Raw genomic sequence first — 22,754 nt, forward strand, 5'->3', positions numbered from 1 at the left:
ATTTGAGGACCCACCGACCTTCCAAAAATTTCTATAGATTATGTTTCACTCTAGGCTGTCCCAGTTAGGATCAAAACTTAAGTAGCTTTAGGGTTGAAAAGATGCTTCAACCATATTGATCTACATTCTCTTTGTCATCTTTTCTTGAAATTAGAAGATAAATAATAAAGTATATCCTGATAAATAAGGAAAAACTAATTGTCTTAACCAAACACACGTTGGGAGAATCAGTCTGCATGGGCCATGAGCAATCCCATACTTTTTACTGGGTAAGCCAAGGATACAGGCTCTGACTGCTTTTTACCTGGGCCATTTCTCAGAGTTTTATTTGCAGTAAGCAACCCTGAGAGATGAAGTAACAGGTCTTATCTAAGAGCAGCCTTACTGACCAGTCATGGTAAAAGTAGTAGATTCCAGTTTACTGTTTCCCACTCTATCCACCTTGGCATCCAATTAAGCCTACCTCCATCTGGGATATATATAAAGCATCTTATGCTTATAACGAATATACTAATGCTGCTTACTGCACTGTAAATAACAAGTCTTCTGCTGGTATCTGTGAAGCAGTAACAGACTTGTAAGTTGTGTAAAATCCCAGACCCTTCACAGAGCCTGCCAGTTTGGTGACAAGAAAGAGACACTGATAGAGACATAGTGCTCTGAAAGAGAAAGGACAAGGGCCTTTGTTGGTTGGGTTATTAGATACGAAAAGACTCTCAGATCTGGTAGGAAATAGCCTCACCCAGGTGGTGGTAAGAGTGGGAAAGTAGAGAAAGGGTCTCTCACTGTCCAGTGTGTTAAATGGGGCTGAACAACAAAAGGTAGAATCCAAATAAGCTGTTCAGATGGTGCTGTGATTGTGGCATGTTGTCCTGTGGAGTGGGAGAAGGAAAGGATATGATCAAGAAAATGGGGCAGCAAGTCCCACAGCCCAGCCAAAAGGCAGGCATTGTGGCTACGGCTGAAGGGAGGTGCCTTGAAATGGAGAGTAAGTGCAAAGCCTTGCTTACAGGCACTGAGCTACTCTCTCCCTCTGCCTCTCCCTCCAACTTCAGCTGCTTTAGGGAAGAAGGCCTGGTGTACTGAGAAACTTCAAAGAGAAGAGAAGAGGAACTCAAATGTTTATGGCTCTGTTGGATACAGGTGCCCAAGTATGCTTGGTCCCATGTGGGGAGACTGAACTCAGCAGCAGGATGGCCCAGAGAGCTGAGGGTGCAGAGCAGAACAATGACACCAGTAGAGTCTAAGAGAATGATGTCCCTGAACACCAGCACTCTTCAGAAGCCAGGGGTCCACAGGGGAGGAAGCGGTACCAATTCTGGAATGAGGAGCCAAAGGGCAAAAAGCTGTCCTTGCCCCTCTGCATTCCCCAGTTTTCCCCAGCTGTGAGACAGTGTAATCTCCTTAACTACTGATAACCCCTGAAGTACCTGTGTTAAATTCTTTGGTCTGTGTTCCCATAGAGAAAAAAGTACTGGAATTCAAATGATGAGTTTGGGCAAAGTTTGCAGTAAGGAAGGGAAATGAAAGTGATCCTTGAGCTGATTCAGGATACTGCAGTAATGTCCCCTGCAAATAAATGTCTAATGAAATTGATATTTACTTGCTTAAATTGTAAATACTCATAGTGATGAGAGGACACTCATTCAGGGATTCCCTGACATCTTCCAGGTGGTCTATTAGAAACAATATAGAATCCCACAGAGAAAAAGAGAAAATCATAGCCAATCTCCAGAGAGGCCATTGCCTATACAGCATCACCACCTGCAAAGACAGGCACCAAATACCTCCTGTATTAGTTTCCTGGGACTGTCAAAACAAAGTACACCACAAACAAGGTGGCTTAACAGCAGAAATTTATTGTCTCAGTTCCAGAGGCTAGAAGTCCAAAATTGAGGTGTCAGTAGGGTTAGTTGCTTTCCCAGGGCTATGTGCTAGCATCAGTTCCAGGCCTCTGTTCTTGGCTTGTAAATAGCTGACCTCATAGTCATATCACATTCTCTCTGTAGGCATGCCTCTGTGTTCAGATTTCCCCCATTTTATGAGGACAGCAGTCTTATATTGGATTAGGGCCCATTCTACTGACCTCATTTTACTTGATTGACTCAGTAAAGACTTTCTCCAAACACATCATATTCTGAGATAGTAGGGATTAGAACTTTAACATATGAATTGTGGAAAGGACATACAATTCAACCCATAACATAACCCTTTCAAAAAGGCAGGAGGAAGCCACTGACTATGACTGAGCTCTTGTTAAAAATGAATACCTGACCCAGGGAGTCTTGTGACTCTCAGGCTTCATCCCGTTTTGAGGTGGGTTGATGAGGACATGACAGGTACAAAAAGGGCCTGTTTGCTGGTCAAATAAAAATGTATTTGAGGGTATGACTGGCCTGGCCCTAAAGTCACTCCAGAATTTCATAAAGGAGTAGTAGCTACCACTTTTGGGAAAATGTTCCATCTCCTACCCTGCCACATGAAATAGAGCTACTGGCTTAATTGGGCCCTTGGATTCATAGAGAAATGCATGGGCCTAGTTTACCTCTGTTTCAGCTGAGCTGAAAACTGATGGCAATGATAGTGTTCCTACTAGTTTGAACTTAGCACTAGCTATGGTGGTCACTGGGATCAGTGGGCAGAAGTCAAGGCTGTTCTCAAAACTCTGATCAATAGGGCTGAGAGGCAGGTTGTTGGGAGGCAACTGTCCATGGCCCCCGAATGTCCCCGCACATTCTTGCTGAGTAGGCCAAGGATACAAGACCCAGATTGCTCTTATTCGGGCCATTTCTCTGGGTTGTATTTAGGGCAAATGACCTTGAGGAATGAGGTCAAGTCCCGCACCCCCCGCCCCACCATCCCCAGCTCGCTGATTGTTATAAAGGCAGTAGATTCCCTAAGCCCAGGATTCCTCATATGTGCACAGCATCCATTTAACTCCATCTTTGTCACCTCTGTGAGACTCGAGGAACATGGGGATATTCATGCCAACCTCACACTCATGTTGCTTACTGTGCTATGAGTAATGAAGTCCTTTGTCTCTGATGGAAGTGTCTCTTGTATTGGCCAGTGTCCATGAAATAGGAACAGGCTAATTTGTTAGCTTGAGAATGGGATAAAATCCCAGGCCCTTCATATATCGTGACTTCATGGGAACTGATGTAAAGTCTGTCATTTCCAAAGGTCTTAGGAAAGGACTCTCTGGGTCTTTGACATTCTTGGCTGGTTTTTATGCCTAATGTTTGCTCTCCCCTAGGTCACTGTGCTCTGTTACAACAATTTGTTTCCATTCTTTAAATTGTTCCATTCTCCCAAAATAATTTGTTATCCTGCACAAGACACTCAATAGCAGTAATAACAGTAGCAGCGACGTAATACTTTTAAGGTGAAAGACAGTGTTCTATAGACCTGAACCATTGTTCTGTATACTCTCTATATACCGTCATTACTCCTCAAAACAACCCTCTGAAGCGGATACTGTCACCTCCAGTTGACAGACGTGGAGACTGAGGCACACATCATACAGTTAGTTGGGGGGTGGGGGGTGGGGGATGGGATTCAAACCTGGATTTAGTCCTCACTTTGAACCCCTCGCCATACTGTCTCACAGTAGGACCTTCTAATCCCAGGGCCATAATGAACCACAAAGGCCAAGAGATCTTTGCTTGAAATCTTAGGAAAATAATTTTAGTCAAACTTTTAGTACTTGATTTTGACATACAACATTTTGTAATCCTTTTTGACAACCTCTAATAGGAAATTAGACAATCTTCTACATTGCTTTGATCTTTTCTATTCCAACCTATGCATAAATCCAATGTCAAGTTTTCACACTATATATTAATTTCCTAATGTTGCTATAACAAATTATCAAATTTAGTGGCTTAAAACAATGTAAATTAATTATCTTATAGTTCTGGAGTCAGAAATCCAAAGTGGGCTGGTGGGACTGTGTTCCCTATGAGCTCTAGGAGAAAATCTGTATCCTTTCCTTTTCTAGCTTCTAGAGGCTACCTGAATTCCTTTGCCTTTTACTCTATCTTCAAAGCCAGCGGTGTAGCATCTTCAGATCTCTCTAACTTTGACCCTCTTACCTTCTTCTATCCCTTATAAGGACCTTTGTAATTACATTGGGCCCATCCAGATAATCCAGGATAATTGAGCATCTTCTCTGTCTCAAACTCCTTAACTTAATCACTTGCAAAGTTTCTTTTGCCACGTAAGGCAGTGTATTCAGAGGAGATTAGGATGCAGATATTTGGTAAGGGGAGAGGAATTATTCTACTTACCCTACACTCTAAGCAGCATGTCTTCAGTATGGAACTTGTACACAAGTATCAGGATTGGAGGTATAAATACACTCATTCACCAGATAACTAAGAATGCATTTCATCTTGATTCTGAGGATGGAGCCCCAAGAACATTTCACCCTTTGCAGTCAAAGAGAACAGTACTGCTAGAGTACATGTTGTGGAAACTTTAACCACTATAACAACATAAAAGCTTAATTATTTGAAAATGTACCTGGAGTCGAGCATTCATAAGCATAAACTCCTGTTGGTTTTTCATGTTTTCATTCATAGATTTTGAGAAAATAAACCCCATCTTGACCTAAAATGTGAAAAAGCAAAGAGGCTTAAAACAATATATTCTACATATGCCCTCATATGATATACTTTGAGCTACCTTACGCTTATAACAATGTAAAAAAAAGACAAATTTCCTGGGAATACAGCATGGATTATAGTCCTTGCTTTTTTTTTTTTTTTAAAGATTTTATTTATTCATGAGAGAGAGAGAGAGAGGCGAAGAGACACAGGCAGAGGGAGATACAGGCTCCATGCAGGGAGCCTGACGTGGGACTCGATCCCAGGTCTCCAGGATCACGCCCTGGGCTGAAGGCGGCGCTAAACCGCTAAGCCACCCAGGCTGCCCTAGTCCTTGCTTCTAACTAGTTGTCTGATCTTGGGCAAACTTAACCAGCCTGGCCAACATTTGCTCACCTAAGACCAGTGGACAGAACTTAAGTAACTTCTAAAATTTTCTCCCACTCTATGAGTATACAGCTCCATGTTTCCTGATTTTTCTTCCCACTGTAAATCTTGAAGAACTGAATACTTTAAAACAAACAAACAAACAAACAAACAAACAAAAAGACCACTCTTTTTTTTTGTGAGGGACCAGTTGGATACCGTCCATCTTCTTAACTTCTGTACAGTTGGATGACAGAAACTTTGCTTCTGAGAAGGGGTGATTCAGAAGGTGCATTGCACGCCTTGAGGACAGGCTTCTGTGCTCCTTGCATTTGTATTTTAGGAAGTTTCAGGTGTCTCAAGGTCACTATGTCAAAACTCTTCCTGTAATCCCTGTCCCTCTCCTACATACCCTCTTCTGGCTTCACCTTTGTTCTCTGCAGGCTACTGCTAAAGTTCTCAAGAGGGAAAGAACAAAATGATACTTAAATGTCCTGGGAAAAGCAATTTTTAAATGAATACACGGTATTGCTTATCTTATTTATCTTACTTAAGAAGTTCTTAAATGGGCCATCACTTCTAGGGGCCAAAATTTCAATTTTTTGTTCTTAACCCAATTGTGTAGATACAGAAGGCCTTCAGTTAGATTAATTTTACTTTCAGAAGATTGCAAAACTCAGGGAAGTTCCAGTTGCTCTATCCTCAATGATATTGCTGATTCTCTTTGGTAGGCTACTGAGCAGGGTTGTGAAACTTAGGTCACAGTGGCCAGTCTCAATGCTTTCTATCCAGGACTCACACTCTTCTGTGAGAAACCCAGCAGAGCTTCTATTTTCCATACCCTCATCAGGAAGTAGTGGCTTCTGGCTAATTGGGGAGATGATGGGGGGGGGGGGGGAGGGCATTTCATGCCAAACAAGTAGAATGAGTCATCCTTGCTAATTTGGCTCCAGGTGAGTGAGAACTACAAGCCAGATTTCAGTGGCTTCCCTGGATTCTGGCCATAGCTACATTCTTGAATTACAAGGGCCTCTGAGCCAGAGTCAGCCTCAATGCTGGGCATAGGAGGCTGAACCACTCACTGTAGAGAAGAGGCAGGCCATTAAGTTTCACTCCCCTTCTGCCACTGCCCCATTCCATCCTCTATTAGAGGCTACCTCATGAGGGTAGGGAGACCTAAGAGAAGTTCTCTCCTTTCTGCAGACTTTGACACCCCCAGTCAGCTATCTCCAACAGCAGACCAGAACTTGTTTGAAGGAAAGAGCAATATATTATCCATCTTGGAGTTCCCATGATGTCTTTTTTGCATAAATATTTGCATAGAGCATGAATGGTACAAGAGAAACCTAGCTCAGGTCACTTGCCATTCCTTATTTTTTTTTTTTTTTATGTATGTAGGAATAGATGGCTGAATTTTTACATATTCTGCAAACATTTATAAAGAAAACTGTCCTCTAATCTCATTCCTACACACACACACACACACACACACCCATACGAAATGTGTCTCTTAGAGGGCCCCTGTTTATAAGGGGGTGCGATCTCTCCTGAAGTGGAGTCCTCTTGTCAGCCATCGAGGGAAGAGAAACTATCTGGAAGATTATAGTGCAGGATTACCTGTGTTCTGGCCTTGGTTTCTTGGGTCTGGATGGTGGTGCGGATGTGTTAGAGGACACTCCCAAGGGTAAAGGCAGAATCCAAGCAGGATGAAGAGCTTCCTTGTGTTCCTTAAGGGAAACCACACCTGAAAATGAGTGTACACCTTTTAAACTATGCCCTAGAGTTTAGTATTTTCAGCTTCCTTCTCCTTCCCCACCCTAACAAAGCCATTTCCAGAGTCTAGGAAGCTCCTTAGAATGGTCAGAATACTCTCAGTTTTCTCTCTCCCAGTCACAAAATACGTATCAGAAACCAAGCAAGAGTGATCTTGCAATTTTGAATTCACTCAATTGAATAAGATAAATCTTCTAAAAATCCCAACACTTTATCACTGGTGCCAAATGTCTTGCTACTTAACAACTAAGATACCAGTCTGTCTCAGAGAGAGAGAATGCTGAGAATGCTGATTTGGTCCTTTCTGACTTCATTTTTCCTTTGATTACCTGAGACCTTAAAACGGGCTATTTAATGCTCCAGCCCCTCTCAGCTGTGCAGTGATTCACAGTGGAAATGGGTATTTCTGAGGAGTGCAGGGGCTGCAAGTTCTAGGCAGCCTTCCTCCAGTCACCGCAGGGATCTAGCATTTGATTTACATATTAAGAGGGAGAGAGAGACGGAAAGAGAGAGAGAGAGAGAGAGAGAGAGAGAGAGAGAGAGATAAGTTCATGACCTATGGACTTTTGTTATCCAAATGTCTGTGCTGATTCATTTCCTAGTCAAATGACACAGTACCTACACTTATGACTGGTGCCACAATTACAATCAGTTTCTGTAAATTTTCACGTTCCATTCACACCCACTTCCTCTACATATTCCAGGTCAGAATCCACCCACAGCTTCCGGGACGTTTTCCCTAATGCACACCCAATTGTTGTAACTCGGGGATTTCCTGCAGTGCTGTGCTGATTTCCACGGACGGGGCTCGGCCGGCTTTCCCCAACTCCGTGACGTGGACGCGGGAGGGGCCAGGAGTCCCTGCGAGGAGGAGTGGCTCTCCTGGAACGAGGCTGGGGACACACCGCTCAGCACTGGGCACGGGAGGGGGGCCCGGTGGGGGTGCTCCCAAGGAGCGGGCGCCCAGCGCGGCCAGGAGTGCAGGGGGCCGGGCAGCCCCGCCCTCCCCACCAGCCCTCGGCCCGCGGGCCGTCCTGGGGCGCTCACTCACCGGGGGCGGGCGGCGGGGGTGCGGCCGGCACTCGAGGCGGAGGCCTGCAGGCCCGGGTCCCCTTGACCGCGCCGGGACCGGAACTCGCCCCGCAGAGCCTCGGGATTGGGTGGCCCTGACGGAGCCTCGGCCAATCAGCGCAGCCCTTGCTTCCTTAAAGGGGCCGCTCGCCTGGCTGAGGCCTAGTGTGTGCTTTTAAAAAGTATAGTTGACGCACAATGTTACATTAGTGTCAAGTGTACAACCTAGTGGTTTGACAAGTCTATGCCTTATGCTGTCACCGTAGGACCTGACTCTATTCCCCGTCACTTACTCTATAACTGGAAGCCTCTGCCTCCCGGTCCCCTTCACCCATTTTGCCCATCCTCTTATGGCCTTCCCATCTGGCAAGCCTCAGTTTCTCCTCTGTATTTACAGTCTGTTTTGGCTTTTGTTTGTTTATTCACTTGTTTTTTAGATTCCACATATAAGCGAAGTCATATAATATTTGTCTTTCTCTGTCTTTCTCTGACTTACCTCACTTAGCATAATACCACCTATGTCCATCCATGTTGTTACAAACGGCAAGATCTCCTTTTTTACGGGCGAGTAATATTCCAGTGTGTGTACTCATATATATACCACCACTTCTTTATCCATTCATCTATTGATGGATGTTTAGGTCACTTTTATATGTTGGCAGGTATAAATAATGCTGCAATAAACATAGGGGTGCATATATCTTTTTAAATTAGTGTTTTCATTTTCTTTGGGTAAATACCTAGTAGTGTAGCTACTGGATACGGTAATTCTAATTTTAATTTTTTAAGGAACCTCCATACTGTTTTCCACAGTGGCTGCACCAGTTTGCGTTCCCACCAACAATGCATGAGGGTTTCTTTTTCTCCACATTCTTGCAAATACTTGTTATTTCATGTCTTTTTGATTCGCCATTCTTACAGGTGTCAGGTGATATCTCATTGTGGTTTTGATTTGCATTTCCCTGGCTGTTGAGTGATGTTGAGTGTCTTTTCATGTACCTATTGGTTATCTGTATGTCTGCTTTGGAAAAATATATATTCAGGTCATCTGCCCATTTTTTAAAATAAGATTTTATTCACTTATTCATGAGACACACACAGAGAGAGAGGCAGAGACACAGGCAGAGGCAGAAGCAGGCTCCCTACAGGAAGCACATGTGGGACTTGATCCCTGGACCCCAGAATCATGCCCTGAGCCAAAGGCAGACACTCAACTGCTGAGCCACCCAGGCGTCCCCATCTGCCCATTTTTTAATTGGATTTTCTTTTTTGTTTTTTTTTTTTTTGGTGTTGAGTTGTATAAGTTCTTTGTATGTTTTGAATATTAAGCCCTTAACAAATGTATCATTTGCAACTATCTTCTCCCATTCAGTAGGTTGCCTTTTTATTTTGTTGATGGTTTCCTTTGCTGTGCAAAAGCTTTCTATTTTGGTGTAATCCTAGGAGTTTCTGTTTGTTTTATTTCCCTTGCCTGAAGAGACATACATAGGAAAATGTTGTTAAGGCCAATGTCAAAGAAATCACTGCCTATGGTTTTTTTTCTAGGAGTTTTATGGTTGCAAGTCTCATATTTAGGTCTATAATCCATTTTGAGTTTATTTTTGTGTATGGTGTAAGAAAGTGGCTCGGTTTCATTCTTTTGCATGTAGCTCTCCAGTTTCCCAGACCATTCATTTCCCCATTGTATATTCTTGCCTTCTTTGTTGTAGATTAATTGGCCATATAAATGTGGGTTTATTTCTGGGCTCTCAATCCTGTTCCATTGATCTATGTGTCTATTCTTGTGTAGTTCCATACTGTTACTACTTATATTACAGTTTTGAAATATACCTTGAAATCTGGGATTGTGAAACCTCCAGCTTTGTTCTTCTTTCTCAAGATTGCTTTGGCTATTCAAGATCTTTTCTTTTTTGGTTATCTACAAATCTTAGTATTAATTTGTTCTAGTTTTGGGACACCTGGGTGGCTCAGTGGTTGAATGTCTGCCTGCCTTTGGCTCAGGTCATGATCCCAGGTCCTGGAATTGAGTCCCACATTGCCCTCCCTGCGAGAAGCCTGCTTCTCACTCTGCCTGTGTCTCTGTCTCTCTCTGTGTGTGTCTCTCATGAATAAATAAATAAAATCTTAAAAAAAATAATTTGTTCTAGTTCTGTGTAAAACATTGTTGGTACTTTGATAGGGATTGTACTGAATTTATAGATTGCTTTGGGTAATATGGGCATTTTAACAATACTAATTCTCCCAATCCATGAGTGTGGAATATCTTTCCACTTGTCTGTGTTGTCTTCAGTTTCTTTCATCAGTGTTTTATAATTTTCAGAGTGCAGGTCTTTCACCTCCTTGGTTATGTTTATTAGTAGGTGTTTTATTCTTTTTGGTACAATTATAAATGGAATTGTGTTCTTAATTTCTCTTTCTGCTACTTTATTATTAATGTATAAAACACAACTGATATCTGTATGTTAACTTTGTATCCTGCAACTTTACTGAATTTATTAGATATAATAGTTTTTTATAGAGTCTTTAGAGCTTTCTATGTACAGTGTCATGTCATCTGCAAATAGTGACAGTTTATCTTCTTCCTTACCACTTTGCAAGCTTTTTATTTCTTTTCTTGTCTGATTGCTGTGGCTAGGACTTCCAGTACTGTGTTGAATAAAAGTGGAAACAGAGTGCATCCTAGTCTTATTCCTGATCTTAGAGGAAAATTTCTCGGTTTTTCACTAGAAAGTATAATGTTAACTGTGGGTTTTTAATATATGGCTTTATTATGCTGAGGTATGTTCTTTATAAACCTACTTTGATCAGAGTTTTCACAGTTATAAACATTTTAATAGCTTTTCTGTTTGCAGAATAGGTTTAATGTTGAGGGTGGATTTTTTTTTCTGTTTGAGTCTTGACACAGTTTAAAGATTTATTTATATTTAGGAGAGAGAGAGAATGCACATGTGTGCACATGAATGGGGAGGGGCAGAGGGAGAGAGTCTTTAGCAGACTCCACAGGGAGCTCTACCAGGAATTCCAACTCAGGATCGTGAGAAACAACCTGAGACAAAACCAAGAGTCATGCTCCTAACTGACTGGGCCACCGAAGTGCCCCTAAACACAGACAGTTTACCCAATCTATTGGAGCCTCAGTCTCTTCCTCTGTTAAATTGCCATCATAAAGTGGCAAAAAGGTTAAGACAGGAAATGAAAAAGAGCAGATTTGGTAAGAGTTACTAATTTTGTTTTGGAAAAGTCATCTTTTTCCCCTGCTGCTCTGAGAAATATCTATTTTTTTCTCACCCCACGAACAGTTTCCATCTTGAGTAGATCAAGCCTCTCTCCTAGTTAGCCTTATGGAGAAAAGACTTGAGGAACTGTTGGTACTCTATTCTTTGCTACTAAATGAGTTGAGAGAATAGCATGTACTTCAGGAGACTCTAGCCCTGAGGAAGATCCATCCCTGCCCTTAGCCCTAGCAGACCACCGCATCAGTGGAGAAGGTGTCCAGTCACCCTAAGAGCAAATACTAACCCAACCTTCTAGGTTTGCCTTGTTGTTCTCAGCATTGACCCTTTAAATTGTATACCTATGTTATATTCTTCTATGTAGGATATTGTTCACAATCTTAAAATATAAGTGAAAAAAGTGACCATGAGAATATATACCTTGGGAACTGAGAGAAATCTAGGCATATGTATTGAACACATTTAATAGAATGTGGGGTAAGAGATTAAAGGAAATTTATTTCAGTATCAAATGACATATAACTTTAATAGGTATGTGCATTATTTCTATGAATTTGTGAATGTAGGTGTGTATCTTTTTTACACACACATACAAATAGGTGCTCTTGATCATTTTAGCATAAGGATTTTCATATTGTTACATAGCATTCATTTGTGCCATTTTTAAAAGGTATATGATTTTCTGCAAGTATGTATACAATTTTCACTGATGGATTGTTTTTTGCTACTGTCAATAACACTGTGATGACCAACTTCATATATATTGATTGTAAATATTGGGTTAAATAGTATAAACATAAACATATTAGAGAGAACTGATGTAAAATAATTGAAAGTCCTCTCCCCTGGGACTTAGTAAAATTATTTACCATTGTATACCATAAAGTAGTTTTTTAAAAAACAAAGTTTTTGAAAATTCAAGATATGCATAGTAGTATTTCTTTTTAACAGAGATGCTTTTAGGATGTTTGGGTTGCTCAGCCGTTGAGCGTCTGCCTTTGGCTCAGTGCATGATCCTGGGATCTGGAATCAAGTCCCACATCGGGCTCCTTGTGGGGAGCCTGGTTCTCCTTCTGCCGGTGTCTCTGTCTCTGTGTGTGTGTGTCTCTCATGAATAAAAAAAAAAAATATTAAAAAAAAAAAAACAGAGATGCTTTCACAAGGGTGTGAAATTCTTCATTTTCTGGGAACTAGGTTTAGCCAAGAACTTCAGTCTGTGAAGGAGAGCAAGTGGTTGCGCAGTGTGGGCTGAGGCTAGCCCTTCATATTAAGCTATTCTGGAATGGTTCCCCATGCTGTGGGGAACACAGTCTAAATTTTAAATTCACACTTCAGGCATGGAGTGTACTTGTAGCTTGGGCACAATTTGAACCACAATTTGTACTGAGCTTTGTACATTCTCTCACTTCCTCCAGCCCCTGGCAATCCCTGATTTTCTTTCTTTCTAAAGAAAGAAAATTTTTAAAAAATTATTTATTTGTTTATTTATTCATTCATTCATTCATTCATTCATTCATTCATTCATTCGAAACAGAGACAGAGAGAGAGGCAGAGACACAGGCAGAGGGAGAAGCAGGCTCCATGCAGAGAGCTTGATGTGGGACTCAATCCCAGACCCCGGGATGAAGTCCTGAGCCAAAGGCAGACGCTCAACTGCTGAGCCACCAGGTGTCCCTGAAGAAAGAAAATTTGCCTATTCTAGACATTTCACATAAAGAGTCATACAGTATCTTGGTCTTTTGCACCTGGCTTCTTCAACATTGCATAAAATTTTCAGGGTTCCTTCAAGTTGTGGCATATAACAGTACTTCAAACCTTTCTATGGCTGAATAATACTCAAATGTATGGGGATCCCTGGGTGGCCCAGTGGTTTGGCGCCTGCCTTTGGCCCAGGGCGCGATCCCAGGTCGGGCTCCCGGTGCATGGAGCCTGCTTCTCCCTCTGCCTATGTCTCTGCCTCTTGCTCTTGCTCTCTCTCTGTGTGTGACTATCATAAATAAATAAAAATTAAAAAAAAATACTCAAATGTATGGATAAAAAATAATAAAAGCCAAAGGCATGGATAAACTACATTTTGTCTATCCATTCAAAATTGTTGAACATTTTATTTTATTACCACTTTGTGTTGTTGTGAGTAATGCTGCTGTGAACATGAGTGTGTACTTTTGTACATATGTTTCAGAGTTTTTTTAAAAGATTTTATTTATTCATTTATGAGAGACACAGAGAGAGAAGCAGAGACATAGGTGGAGGGAGAAGGAGGTTCCCTGCAAGGAGCCCAATGTGGGACTCAATCCCAGATCCCGGGATCACGCCCTAAGCCAGAGGCTCTACAGCTGAGCCACCTAGGTGTCCCATTGTTGTGCCCAAGATTGCGAATCCGAGAAACCACCGAGGAGCCAGGAGCCGACACCAATGCAAACACAGGAGGGTTTATTTACAAGCTCGAGCTTGGGTCCAAGTATACCCGACACAGCGGAGCAGGGACTTGGACCCCGAGACTAAGAGGCGTAGCAGCTTTATAGGGGCCAGTGGCCCATGGGATACACAGAAAGTTGCACAGTCATGTCTGTCAACACACAGGTGGCCGATTGAATGATTGAATTACATCTTACCCTATAGTATCCATGTGAGCTGGCCTATTACTTTGGTCAGAATTGGCACGTAGTTTTGGTGGGCACAAAGCAGGGTTACATTGTTATGAGCCGATTTCTGATTAGGGTGTGCCCAGCGGCTTGACTAGGGTGGGGCAGCGCCTTAAGCAATAAGCAGGTTATGTGGGGGTCACACAGGAGGTGGCAGGTGTAGCACAAAATGGAATCAGTCCTGCTCCGCTTGTCCAGGGGTAGGGGATTTTTGTTAAATTTCCTGGGTCCCACACCATATGTTTCAGTTCTTGGGTATAAATGGAAGAATTACTGGGTCATATGGCAACTCTGTTTCATTTTTTGAGGTTGAACAAATACACAGTGCCACCAGTAGTGAATGAGGATACTAAATCGCTGCATATTTGTATAGTAGTTAAGAGTATAGATATTGAGGATGTCTGGGTGGTTCAGTGATTGAGCACCTGCCTTCTGCCCAGGGCGTGATCCTGGAGTCCCAGGATTGAGTCCCACATCAGACTCCCTGCGTGGAGTCTGCTTCTCTCTCTGCCTGTGTCTCTGCCCCTCTCTCTCGCTGTCTCTCTCATGAATAAATAAAATCTTAAAAAAAAAAAAAGTATAGATATTGGAGCCAGAGTGCCTGGATTGGAATTTTGGCTGTGCCACTTCCTAACTGTGAAAGAAGCTTAAACAAGTTACTTGAACACTTTGCCTCAGTATCCACATCTCTAAAATAGGAGCAATAACAGTACCCAATTCATAGGATAAAATTTTAAAAGCGTTAATATATGTAAATTACCAAGACAGTGCCTTTAAGCATGTAAAAAAAAATGCTACATGATTTACTATTACTGTATTAATCTTTACTATAATTATTGCATTTTGTTTTGTTAATTTGATAGTCAAAGAAAGTTATGATACAGTTTCCTGAGGTTTGCCATTGAAATGGAGTAACAGAGAAGACAGTAATTTAAGGGAACAGCAAAGCCAAAGAAAGCTTTTCTGAGCAAGGGGCAATTATATTTCAGAGTGTAATGTGAATAAAGCCAAGGCTTCACATGGTTCAGGCCAAGCATATAATAGCTTTCTAAGGAAACATAAACTGACAGCAGAAATATTGAAAAATAATACTTAAGTCTCTGAACTCTGGTGAATAAAATGATCCACTTTATTATCTATTCCCTTTTCTTTTCAGCTCTTCACAAGGACACAATATGTCTTTGTGCTGCCTGGGGACAACAAAAAAACCATACCCAGACCTCAATCTTAATTCTTTTTCTTGCCGTCCTATGGCAAGCATCCCTAGGAAGTGCTACACCACTTGGCTTGGTATCGGCCCCTCTTTTGAGGATGGGACTTCTTTTGAGTAAACCTGGGTGGCTCAGTCAGTTAAGCATCTGCCGTCAGCTCATGTCATGATCACAGGGTTCCTGGACCAAGCTGCAGGTGGTGAGCGGGTTGTCTTTTTCTCCCTCTCCCCCTTGCTCAGGCTCTCTCCTCTCCCCTCAAATAAATAAATAAAATCTTAAAAAAGAGAGAGAGTTTTGAAAGAGGGAATATCTCAGCTGAATCCAAGTCTATTACAGCTTTATTGAGACTAAACAGAATTTCATACTCTTCTACAGATTTTTAAGGCAGTATCATCCTCAGTATTTTTCCAAGTTAAGAAAAAAATATATATATGATATTCTGAGAATGTGAAAATTCTTACTTGGGAAGCAAATGCCATAGTCAAACCAATGGACATCTCCATATTCATTTGTTATGCATTATTTTGAATTGCAGCTGAAATGAATAAGCAGGCAAGTGACATGATGAGTTTTTATCAATTTAAAATTAGAAAGAGAGAGAAGGAGGAGGAGGAGGAGAAGAAGAAGAAGTAAGGAGAAAGAGGAAAACACCTAGAAGTCCAGCAGTGGGGAATGCTTAAGTCAATTGTGCCATCACCTTCTCAGTGGGTCACTTGGTTTCTGCCTTTGCTGGTCCATTGAGCTGGAGTTATCATTAGAAGGGTTTTCTTAATATTCATCTGAAATGTGTTCACCTAATCTGGATCCCAGGGGAGCCAGAGCATTCTTAAAAGGTGTAACCGGTGATAGAAAGTTCCTTAATGACAAAGCAATTTAAGTTTCATTATGTCGAGGAACTTTGAGGAAGTCCTCAAAATCCACGTATTAAAAAATATATTTCCTATTATAGGCACATTGACTTTCTAGAATAAAAACGAAAGCCTGTGGGCCCGTCATTTCGTATATACTGTAGGATGATATCGGATTATGTGAAGATGTTTCATTATCCTAAAGCTCTTGATCAGCCGGGGGGGAGGGCACGACACTGATGGCAGATTCAAAGTGTCCAGATCCTAAGATCCTAAAGACGAAACTGACGGTCCGAAACCTTCATTTCATTCAGACGTTGGCTCACTTTAAAAATTTTGTTTTAAAAATAGGACATGTTGTTTGTTTTCTCCTTGGAGCTTTTCTCTTTAAAAGCTGATTTACGAGAAGCCGGAATGTCAAGTTCACTTTCGGTTTCGCTCTGTCTCCCCGCGCCCCCCCGCCCAGGGGCGCCGAATCCACTAATTCCCCGGCTTTCCAGGGCTGGGCGGGGGGACGGGGCGGGCGGGGCGGGCGGGGCGGGGCTCCCAGCGGGCCCGCCGACGGGCGAGGGGAGCCGGTTCCGGCTGGGGGCGCGCCGCGAGGTCGGGGAGGTCGGGCAGGTCGGGCGCCGGGCGGAGGGGGGCGGGGCTGGCCGCGGAGCCGGCCCAGAGGAGGCGTGTCGGGCGGGGGGGGGGGCGGGGAGCTCGCGCCCCCCGGCTCCGCCGCCTCATTAGCGAGCATCCCGGCGCCGGCAGGCCCAGCGGCCCCGACACCGCGTGCAGCACCTCCCGCCCGGCCGCCGCCAGCTCCCCGCCAGCAGGTAGGGGGCATCCTTCCCCCGGCAGGTGCCCACTGGTTGGCGTCTTGGGCCGTCTCCGGGTGGTCTGTAGACCTTTCCTGTGGGATGGAGAGAGAAGCGCCGGGGGGAAAGCCGGTGGTTTGATGGGGCAGTAGAGCTGTTACCTGCAGAGGCTGATAGGAGCAGCTAGGACTTTTGACTTTCGTCCGGGGGGAGGGGGAGTGCGGGGTGGGACTCAGTTTTTGCTTAATAATGATTTTGTAAGTCTGTGTTTCTGTGCGTTCGTGAATATGGTCCTGAGGTAGGTAGCTGGGTCTAGAGGGAAACTCCTAGGCTGGAGGTCGGACACTGGGGTCTTCGTCCACCCTCAGTTGCTCTCTAGCAGTAGGGTCTGAGTGTCATCCAGCTCTCCTAAAGCTCTCCCATTGTGAGTAAGAGCCAGGATACCCCAACCTGAGCTCTTTGCTCTATCTGCCCTAAGGACCTACAGGAGTCCTGAAGGAGGAAGACCATTGTCTTTGTCTCATAACACAGGGAGTCCGTTCAAGTATCACTGTTCCGCTTTGCACCTACAAAAATACCTTATGTGATTTTCAATGGATTAGATAGTATATGTGTGTGTATATTCTTTTTTTTAATGGCTGCATGGCATGGTACTGGGTAGACAAAATTAATACCCCATGCTGGACATAAAGATTATTTACAGTGGTTAAGTGTCTTAGCCACTCAGTGGACATGATTGCTTATAAATCTCTGGGACATTACTGATTATTTCCTTCAGATAAACTCTTATAAGTTTAACTACTTAGGCAAAGAGTCTGAATATTTTAAAGGCCTTTTCACACAAATTGAAAATCACCTTCAAGAAAGAGCCAGTTTACATGGACAGTTGCCCACAGTTTTTAAGAATGATGGTAATCTAAAGAAAAAAATAAGCCTTTTTCAGTTGAAGAGAGTAGACAGTAGTTACAGGACAGTAGTTAAGCGTAGTCCTAGAAGAAGCTGTAGAAATGGTGTGGGGATTTGAAGCCACCTGGAAGCATACAATTCTTTTCCTTGTCTTTTCCTCCTGCCTTGTTACTCTTGGGAGATACAGAAACACTCTCAGTTCCCTAGTGTTATACTGGGTTCCCCAGGGACAAACCTGCTTCCCCATCCTGAATGAACCATAACTTCTTCCCTAGTTCACATTTCCTTGCTCTTTGAATGCTCTTGTCTGGGAATCCAGACATACCATCATAGTTTCTTACTTGAAGGTATCAGTGTTGTCTTATACTAACTGCCCTGATGTGGGGATTATAGGTTAAAGACCATGGCTATTCACATGGGCTCTGCCTACATTTTTGTCCCCCAACTAATGACAGCCTTACTCCAAGGGAAAGGAACCTTCAAAAAAGTAGTATCATGAGGAATTAGGGAAATAGCAGCTCTAACCCATCAGCTTCCAGTAAACTTTTATTACCCCTAAAATTTTCAACCAGATTCTTTAAAGAATAGGAACTCCACCAGCGTATGCCATAAACATTGGCAAAACTAGTTTTAACGCATGAGTGGATTTTGTTTCCTTTGTCTCATTCAACAGTTCTTTGCTTGGAGTTAGGGGTATCTTCAGTTTCCTTTTGCCCCATAATTAGATTTCTGTTTATAATACCACAGTATTTTATAATTGTGATGTAATCTACTCTGGCCCAAGGAAAGGGCAGGGAGACAGCTTCTGCAGCCTTATTTCGAGCAGGCTTCATGGTCTCACAGGCTCCCATGCTGCCCCTGTTCCCCATGTACAGGGCAGAGAGAAAGGACAGAAGTAAGAATTATGCACCTAACACTGACAAGAGGATGACAACTTGATCTTACTTTATCATTTTTTATTTTTACCCATATATATGTATATGAATGTGAAGGGTTTATGCAGATTGATAAGAAACTAGTAAGATAAAAAGGCCAGAAAATGAAGAAGTAATTTACAAAAGAACCAAGATAATCAACAAACCCATGAAAAATTCAAATTGTAACTCTTCAATAATCAAATTAGAAAAAAAATTTTTTTTAATCATACCCAGTGGAAGATACAATGTAACAATTATCTGCATATATCAGGAACCAGGAAGATATTCTTTCTTCTCGATCCACAATTCCAGTTTGGGAAATCTGTTGTCAGGGCCTGGCCTGTGGCCTGGCATACAGTAGGCACTTAACAGATGTTTGCTGAATACACAAATATATATGGTATTTTAAAAATTGGAAACAATCTTAAACCTAACAATAGGGGAACTAAACATTATGGGAACACTAAAATACTTATGAATATATTATTCAATAAAATGAAGAATATTTATATTTTAATATTAAATGAAAAAAAGTGTTAAATGTCTGATAAGGTTATAATGGTTTCTGCAAAGATTCATAGGGGAAAAGACTAGAAGAAAAATATATACTGGAATGCTTACAGTGGCTGCAAAGTTTCTCAACCTTGGCACTATTGACAATTTGGCCTGGATATATCTCTGCTATGGTGGCTGTCCTGTGCATTGTAGGATGGTCAGCAGCAGGATTCCTGCCTTTACCACTAGAGAGTAGAGGTCCTCACCCCTACTCCACTGCATTTTGAGAACCAAAAATATTTCTAGACATTAGCAGATGTTTCCTGGGTTAAAGTAATGGAATAGTGGGTGATTTTTCCCTTCTTTTCTCATTTTCTATGTTGTATTTATATTATTTTAATAATGAAGAAAAACATAAAAGTAATCAAATATCATTATTCTACCTCAACTCTGATGTTTGAGTTTCTAGGGTTCTTTCCATTCTACTTATTTATTTCCCTACTTAAATATAAGGTCCAAAATGAGAGTGATTTTCTTGTTCACTGCTGTGTCCTTAGTACCTAAAACAGTGCCTGGGACAGAAGTGTTCAATCATTGTTTGCTGAATGAAAGAATTGGTAGAATTTCAGGTAGGATGACAAAATGAAGAATAGAATCTAAGTAGAAAGAGTGGCTATAAGTCATTCACATCTTAGTATGAATTGGTCAAATTCAACAGCTGCTTCTTCTCACTGCCACTACTAGTAGAATCAATTTATTGAGAGAATAGAATTTATAATTTGCAATAAGCCAAGAACAGAAGAGGAGATTTCTGAAGGATGGCACCTGGGAGAGAAGTGGCATGGTTGAGATAGTGATGTGGAATGCTTCAGTAGCTAAGAATAGGATGAAAGTGTTCAGGGACTAGGAAGGAAGAAAAAGTATTAAAAGTTGGGAGATGTGGACGTTAGATTGTCCTTGCTTTGAAATTTTGCACAGGGCAAGTTTGGATTTCTAGATAAGTTCCACTGTAGAAGAAACATGAAATAGTTGAGAATTTTAGTGCACCATTTTCTTGTTGGCCTCTTTTGAGTGTTCAGTATAAGTTTTTTTCAGGCCTTATAATTACATTTAAAGATTCTCATCATTGTAGCTTTCTTCCTTTTGGCTTTCTATGACTGTAGGATATTAAGTAAGGGTATTAAACTTCTAAACTCCCTACTGCATTTCCACACTTATAAATCAGTCATTTTCTGGTTATCAGAATATTCCATTTAAAACTGCCAAGACCCATAATGTCTGGGTATTCAGTTATTGAATAAAACACTTTTCTAGGGGATCCCTGGGTGGCTCAGCAGTTTAGCACCTGCCTTCAGCCCAGGGCATGATCCTGGAGTCCTGGGATCGAGTCCCACATTGGGCTCCCTGCATGGAGTCTGCTTCTCCCTTTGCTTGTGTCTTTGCCTCTCTCTCTCTGTGTCTCTCATGAATAAATAAATAAAATCTTAAAAAATATTATTTAAAAAAATCTTTATAAATAAATAAATAAATAAATAAAACATTTTTCTTTTTGCATTTTCCATAATTAGGTCACTTCAGAACGATGAGAATGTTTAGTGTCTTTACATTCATGGCCTACTGCCATTTGCTAAAAGGTAAGACACCAAATCCCCCTTTCATTAGGTTCTATATTTTAAATATTTTAACCATAAGTTAAAAACTAAAATAATTATTTAAAATAGATGTAATTTTTTTTTATACAGAGATCATTCGTTTTCCTTCTGTAGTTCATGAACCCATTTCACTGGACAAAGATATATAGGGATTATGGTCAAACTGAAAGAAAGAAAATTAATCCATTATCTATTTATCCATTACCTGTTATCCATCTCCCAGGGCTAATTACTGAAATTATCTGGGGAAATGGTCCATGCGTATACTTTTATTCATTTACTTTAAACAAGAACAGGAACATTCTTTCCACCTTGCTCTGTGACTGGCTTTTCCCAATGTGGATATCCTATGGTAGAATTATAGTGTGCGTTAGAAAATGTCAGGGTAACATAGTACTATCTCTTGAGACCCTCCCTAAATCTCCATACCCATATACCTCTGGCCAGACAGCTGATCAAGGGTTTTAGGGCAATAAGAAGAGAGGACTATTGGAATCGATCATTCAGACTATATAGAAGGCAACTAGGGTGTCTAACCAAAGGACACTGTGGGGATATCCACATGAAACAGTCTTCCTGGTTATAAGTACCCCATTACCATGTAATGTTTCTACAGTAATGTATTTTTATGATTTGGTTAAGAAACAGCAACTTGTTTAGTGCATTTTATTTATTTATTTATTTTAAATTTTATTTATTTGAAAGAGAGAGCACACATGAGCAGTGGGGAGGGGAGGGGAAGAGGGAGAGGCAGACGTCCCACTGAGCAGGGAGCCCAGTGATGTGGTGCTCTATCCCAGAACCCAGAGATCATGACCTGAGCCACAAATGATTAACCAACTGAGCCACTCAGGTGCCCCATAGTGGATCGTATTATTCTAACTTAGAGATGAGATCCAGGGTTCCAAAACATGTTCCAAAGCCACTAGATAAAATAGATATTTTAGGGAAGTAAATCCTTAAACATAATTATCATATAAGTGACCAGATAAAGTGTTTGTAAACCCTGCATTTAATATGTAAGTTTTTTGAGGAGTTTACCATCTTCTGAAGCTTGGTTGTCTTTCTCTTCAGCATTTACGATCACAGTTTCTAAGGACCTGTATGTGGTAGAGTATGGTGGCAATGTGACAATGGAATGCAAATTCCCGGTGGAAAAACAGTTAAACTTGTTTGCACTAATCGTCTACTGGGAAATGGAGGATAAAAAAATTATTCAATTTGTGAATGGAAAGGAAGACCTGAAAGTTCAGCACAGCAGCTACAGCCAGAGGGCTCAGCTATTGAAGGACCAGCTCTTCTTGGGGAAGGCTGCGCTTCAGATCACAGATGTGAGATTGCAGGATGCAGGGGTTTACTGCTGCTTGATCGGCTATGGCGGTGCTGACTACAAGCGGATTACTTTGAAAGTTCATGGTAAGAGTAAATGCAGGTGAAGAGGCCCAATCTTTATTAAGACCATACCCCAGTACTGGGAACTTTTTCTTCTTGGAAGTCCACCTTGTTCTCCACTGTGGTAATCTGCTCATCCTTTCATTCACACACTCATCCAATGAGCATTTCTCAAACACTTCCTGTATGGCAGTCCCTGGAGATCCAGAGCCAGACATGGTGGGGCCATGTTCCACAGTATATTCAGTTCTCTTAAAAATAAATTCCTAGTCTCTACTTTTTTTTTTTAATTTTTATTTATTTATGATAGTCACACAGAGAGAGAGAGAGAGAGAGGCAGAGACATAGGCAGAGGGAGAAGCAGGCTCCATGCACCGGGAGCCCGACGTGGGATTCGATCCCGGATCTCCAGGATCACGCCCTGGGCCAAAGGCAGGCGCTAAACCGCTGTGCCACCCAGGGATCCCTACTTTTTTATTATTATGAAAGTAATACGTGTACTTGCAAATAATTCAGATACCATGGAAGGGAATAACATGAATTACAGAGTATCCTTCTCCCATCTTCTGTGGCATATAAAGATAGTAGCTACTATTTGTGTGTCCCTCCAGGAATTTTTTTATTCAACTATAATTTTTTTAAAAATGTGATTAAGTCTGCCATCATTTTCCTTTCTTTATAACTCTGTCAACTCCAAATAAATATAGTAAAAACAAACCCCATTGTGAGGTTCACATTCAAAAAGACTTGAAGTCATCTATAAAGGCAAAAAATAATACCAAACATAAAGGAAACTATTCTTCTTCAGAGACAGTATAAACTATGCTCACTGGGC

The 22,754-nt window shown here is 41.7% G+C and overlaps 2 protein-coding genes across 15 annotated transcripts in view; one reads left to right on the forward strand and one right to left on the reverse strand.

Annotated features, from left to right (window-relative positions):
* The window catches only part of PLGRKT (plasminogen receptor with a C-terminal lysine), a 53,763-nt gene extending 45,857 nt beyond the window's left edge, over positions 1-7,906 (reverse strand). For 2 of the 6 annotated variants that reach the window (XM_072840588.1, XM_072840602.1), the window contains exons 1-4: positions 7,798-7,882; positions 7,076-7,209; positions 6,591-6,700; positions 4,525-4,611 (exon numbers count right to left, since the gene is read on the reverse strand). In XM_072840588.1, coding sequence (XP_072696689.1) covers positions 4,525-4,605 — 81 coding nt within the window. In that variant the 5' untranslated portion in view covers positions 4,606-4,611; positions 6,591-6,700; positions 7,076-7,209; positions 7,798-7,882. Of the gene's footprint in view, positions 1-4,524; positions 4,612-6,590; positions 6,718-7,075; positions 7,210-7,797 lie in introns of all 6 variants that reach the window. The other 4 variants (XM_072840573.1, XM_072840595.1, XM_072840579.1 and 1 more) reach the window with 3 other exon arrangements.
* Positions 1-22,754, forward strand: part of CD274 (CD274 molecule) — a 144,321-nt gene that overhangs the window by 107,539 nt on the left and 14,028 nt on the right. For 7 of the 9 annotated variants that reach the window (XM_072840490.1, XM_072840515.1, XM_072840508.1 and 4 more), the window contains 2 exons: positions 20,444-20,509; positions 21,602-21,943. In XM_072840490.1, the coding sequence (XP_072696591.1) occupies positions 20,458-20,509; positions 21,602-21,943 (394 nt within the window). In that variant the 5' untranslated portion in view covers positions 20,444-20,457. Of the gene's footprint in view, positions 1-16,452; positions 16,576-20,443; positions 20,510-21,601; positions 21,944-22,754 lie in introns of those variants that run through there. The other 2 variants (XM_072840451.1, XM_072840525.1) reach the window with 1 other exon arrangement.

Source organism: Canis lupus, chromosome 1 (genome assembly GCF_048164855.1).
Source record: "Canis lupus baileyi chromosome 1, mCanLup2.hap1, whole genome shotgun sequence".
Classification (NCBI taxonomy): domain Eukaryota; kingdom Metazoa; phylum Chordata; class Mammalia; order Carnivora; family Canidae; genus Canis; species Canis lupus.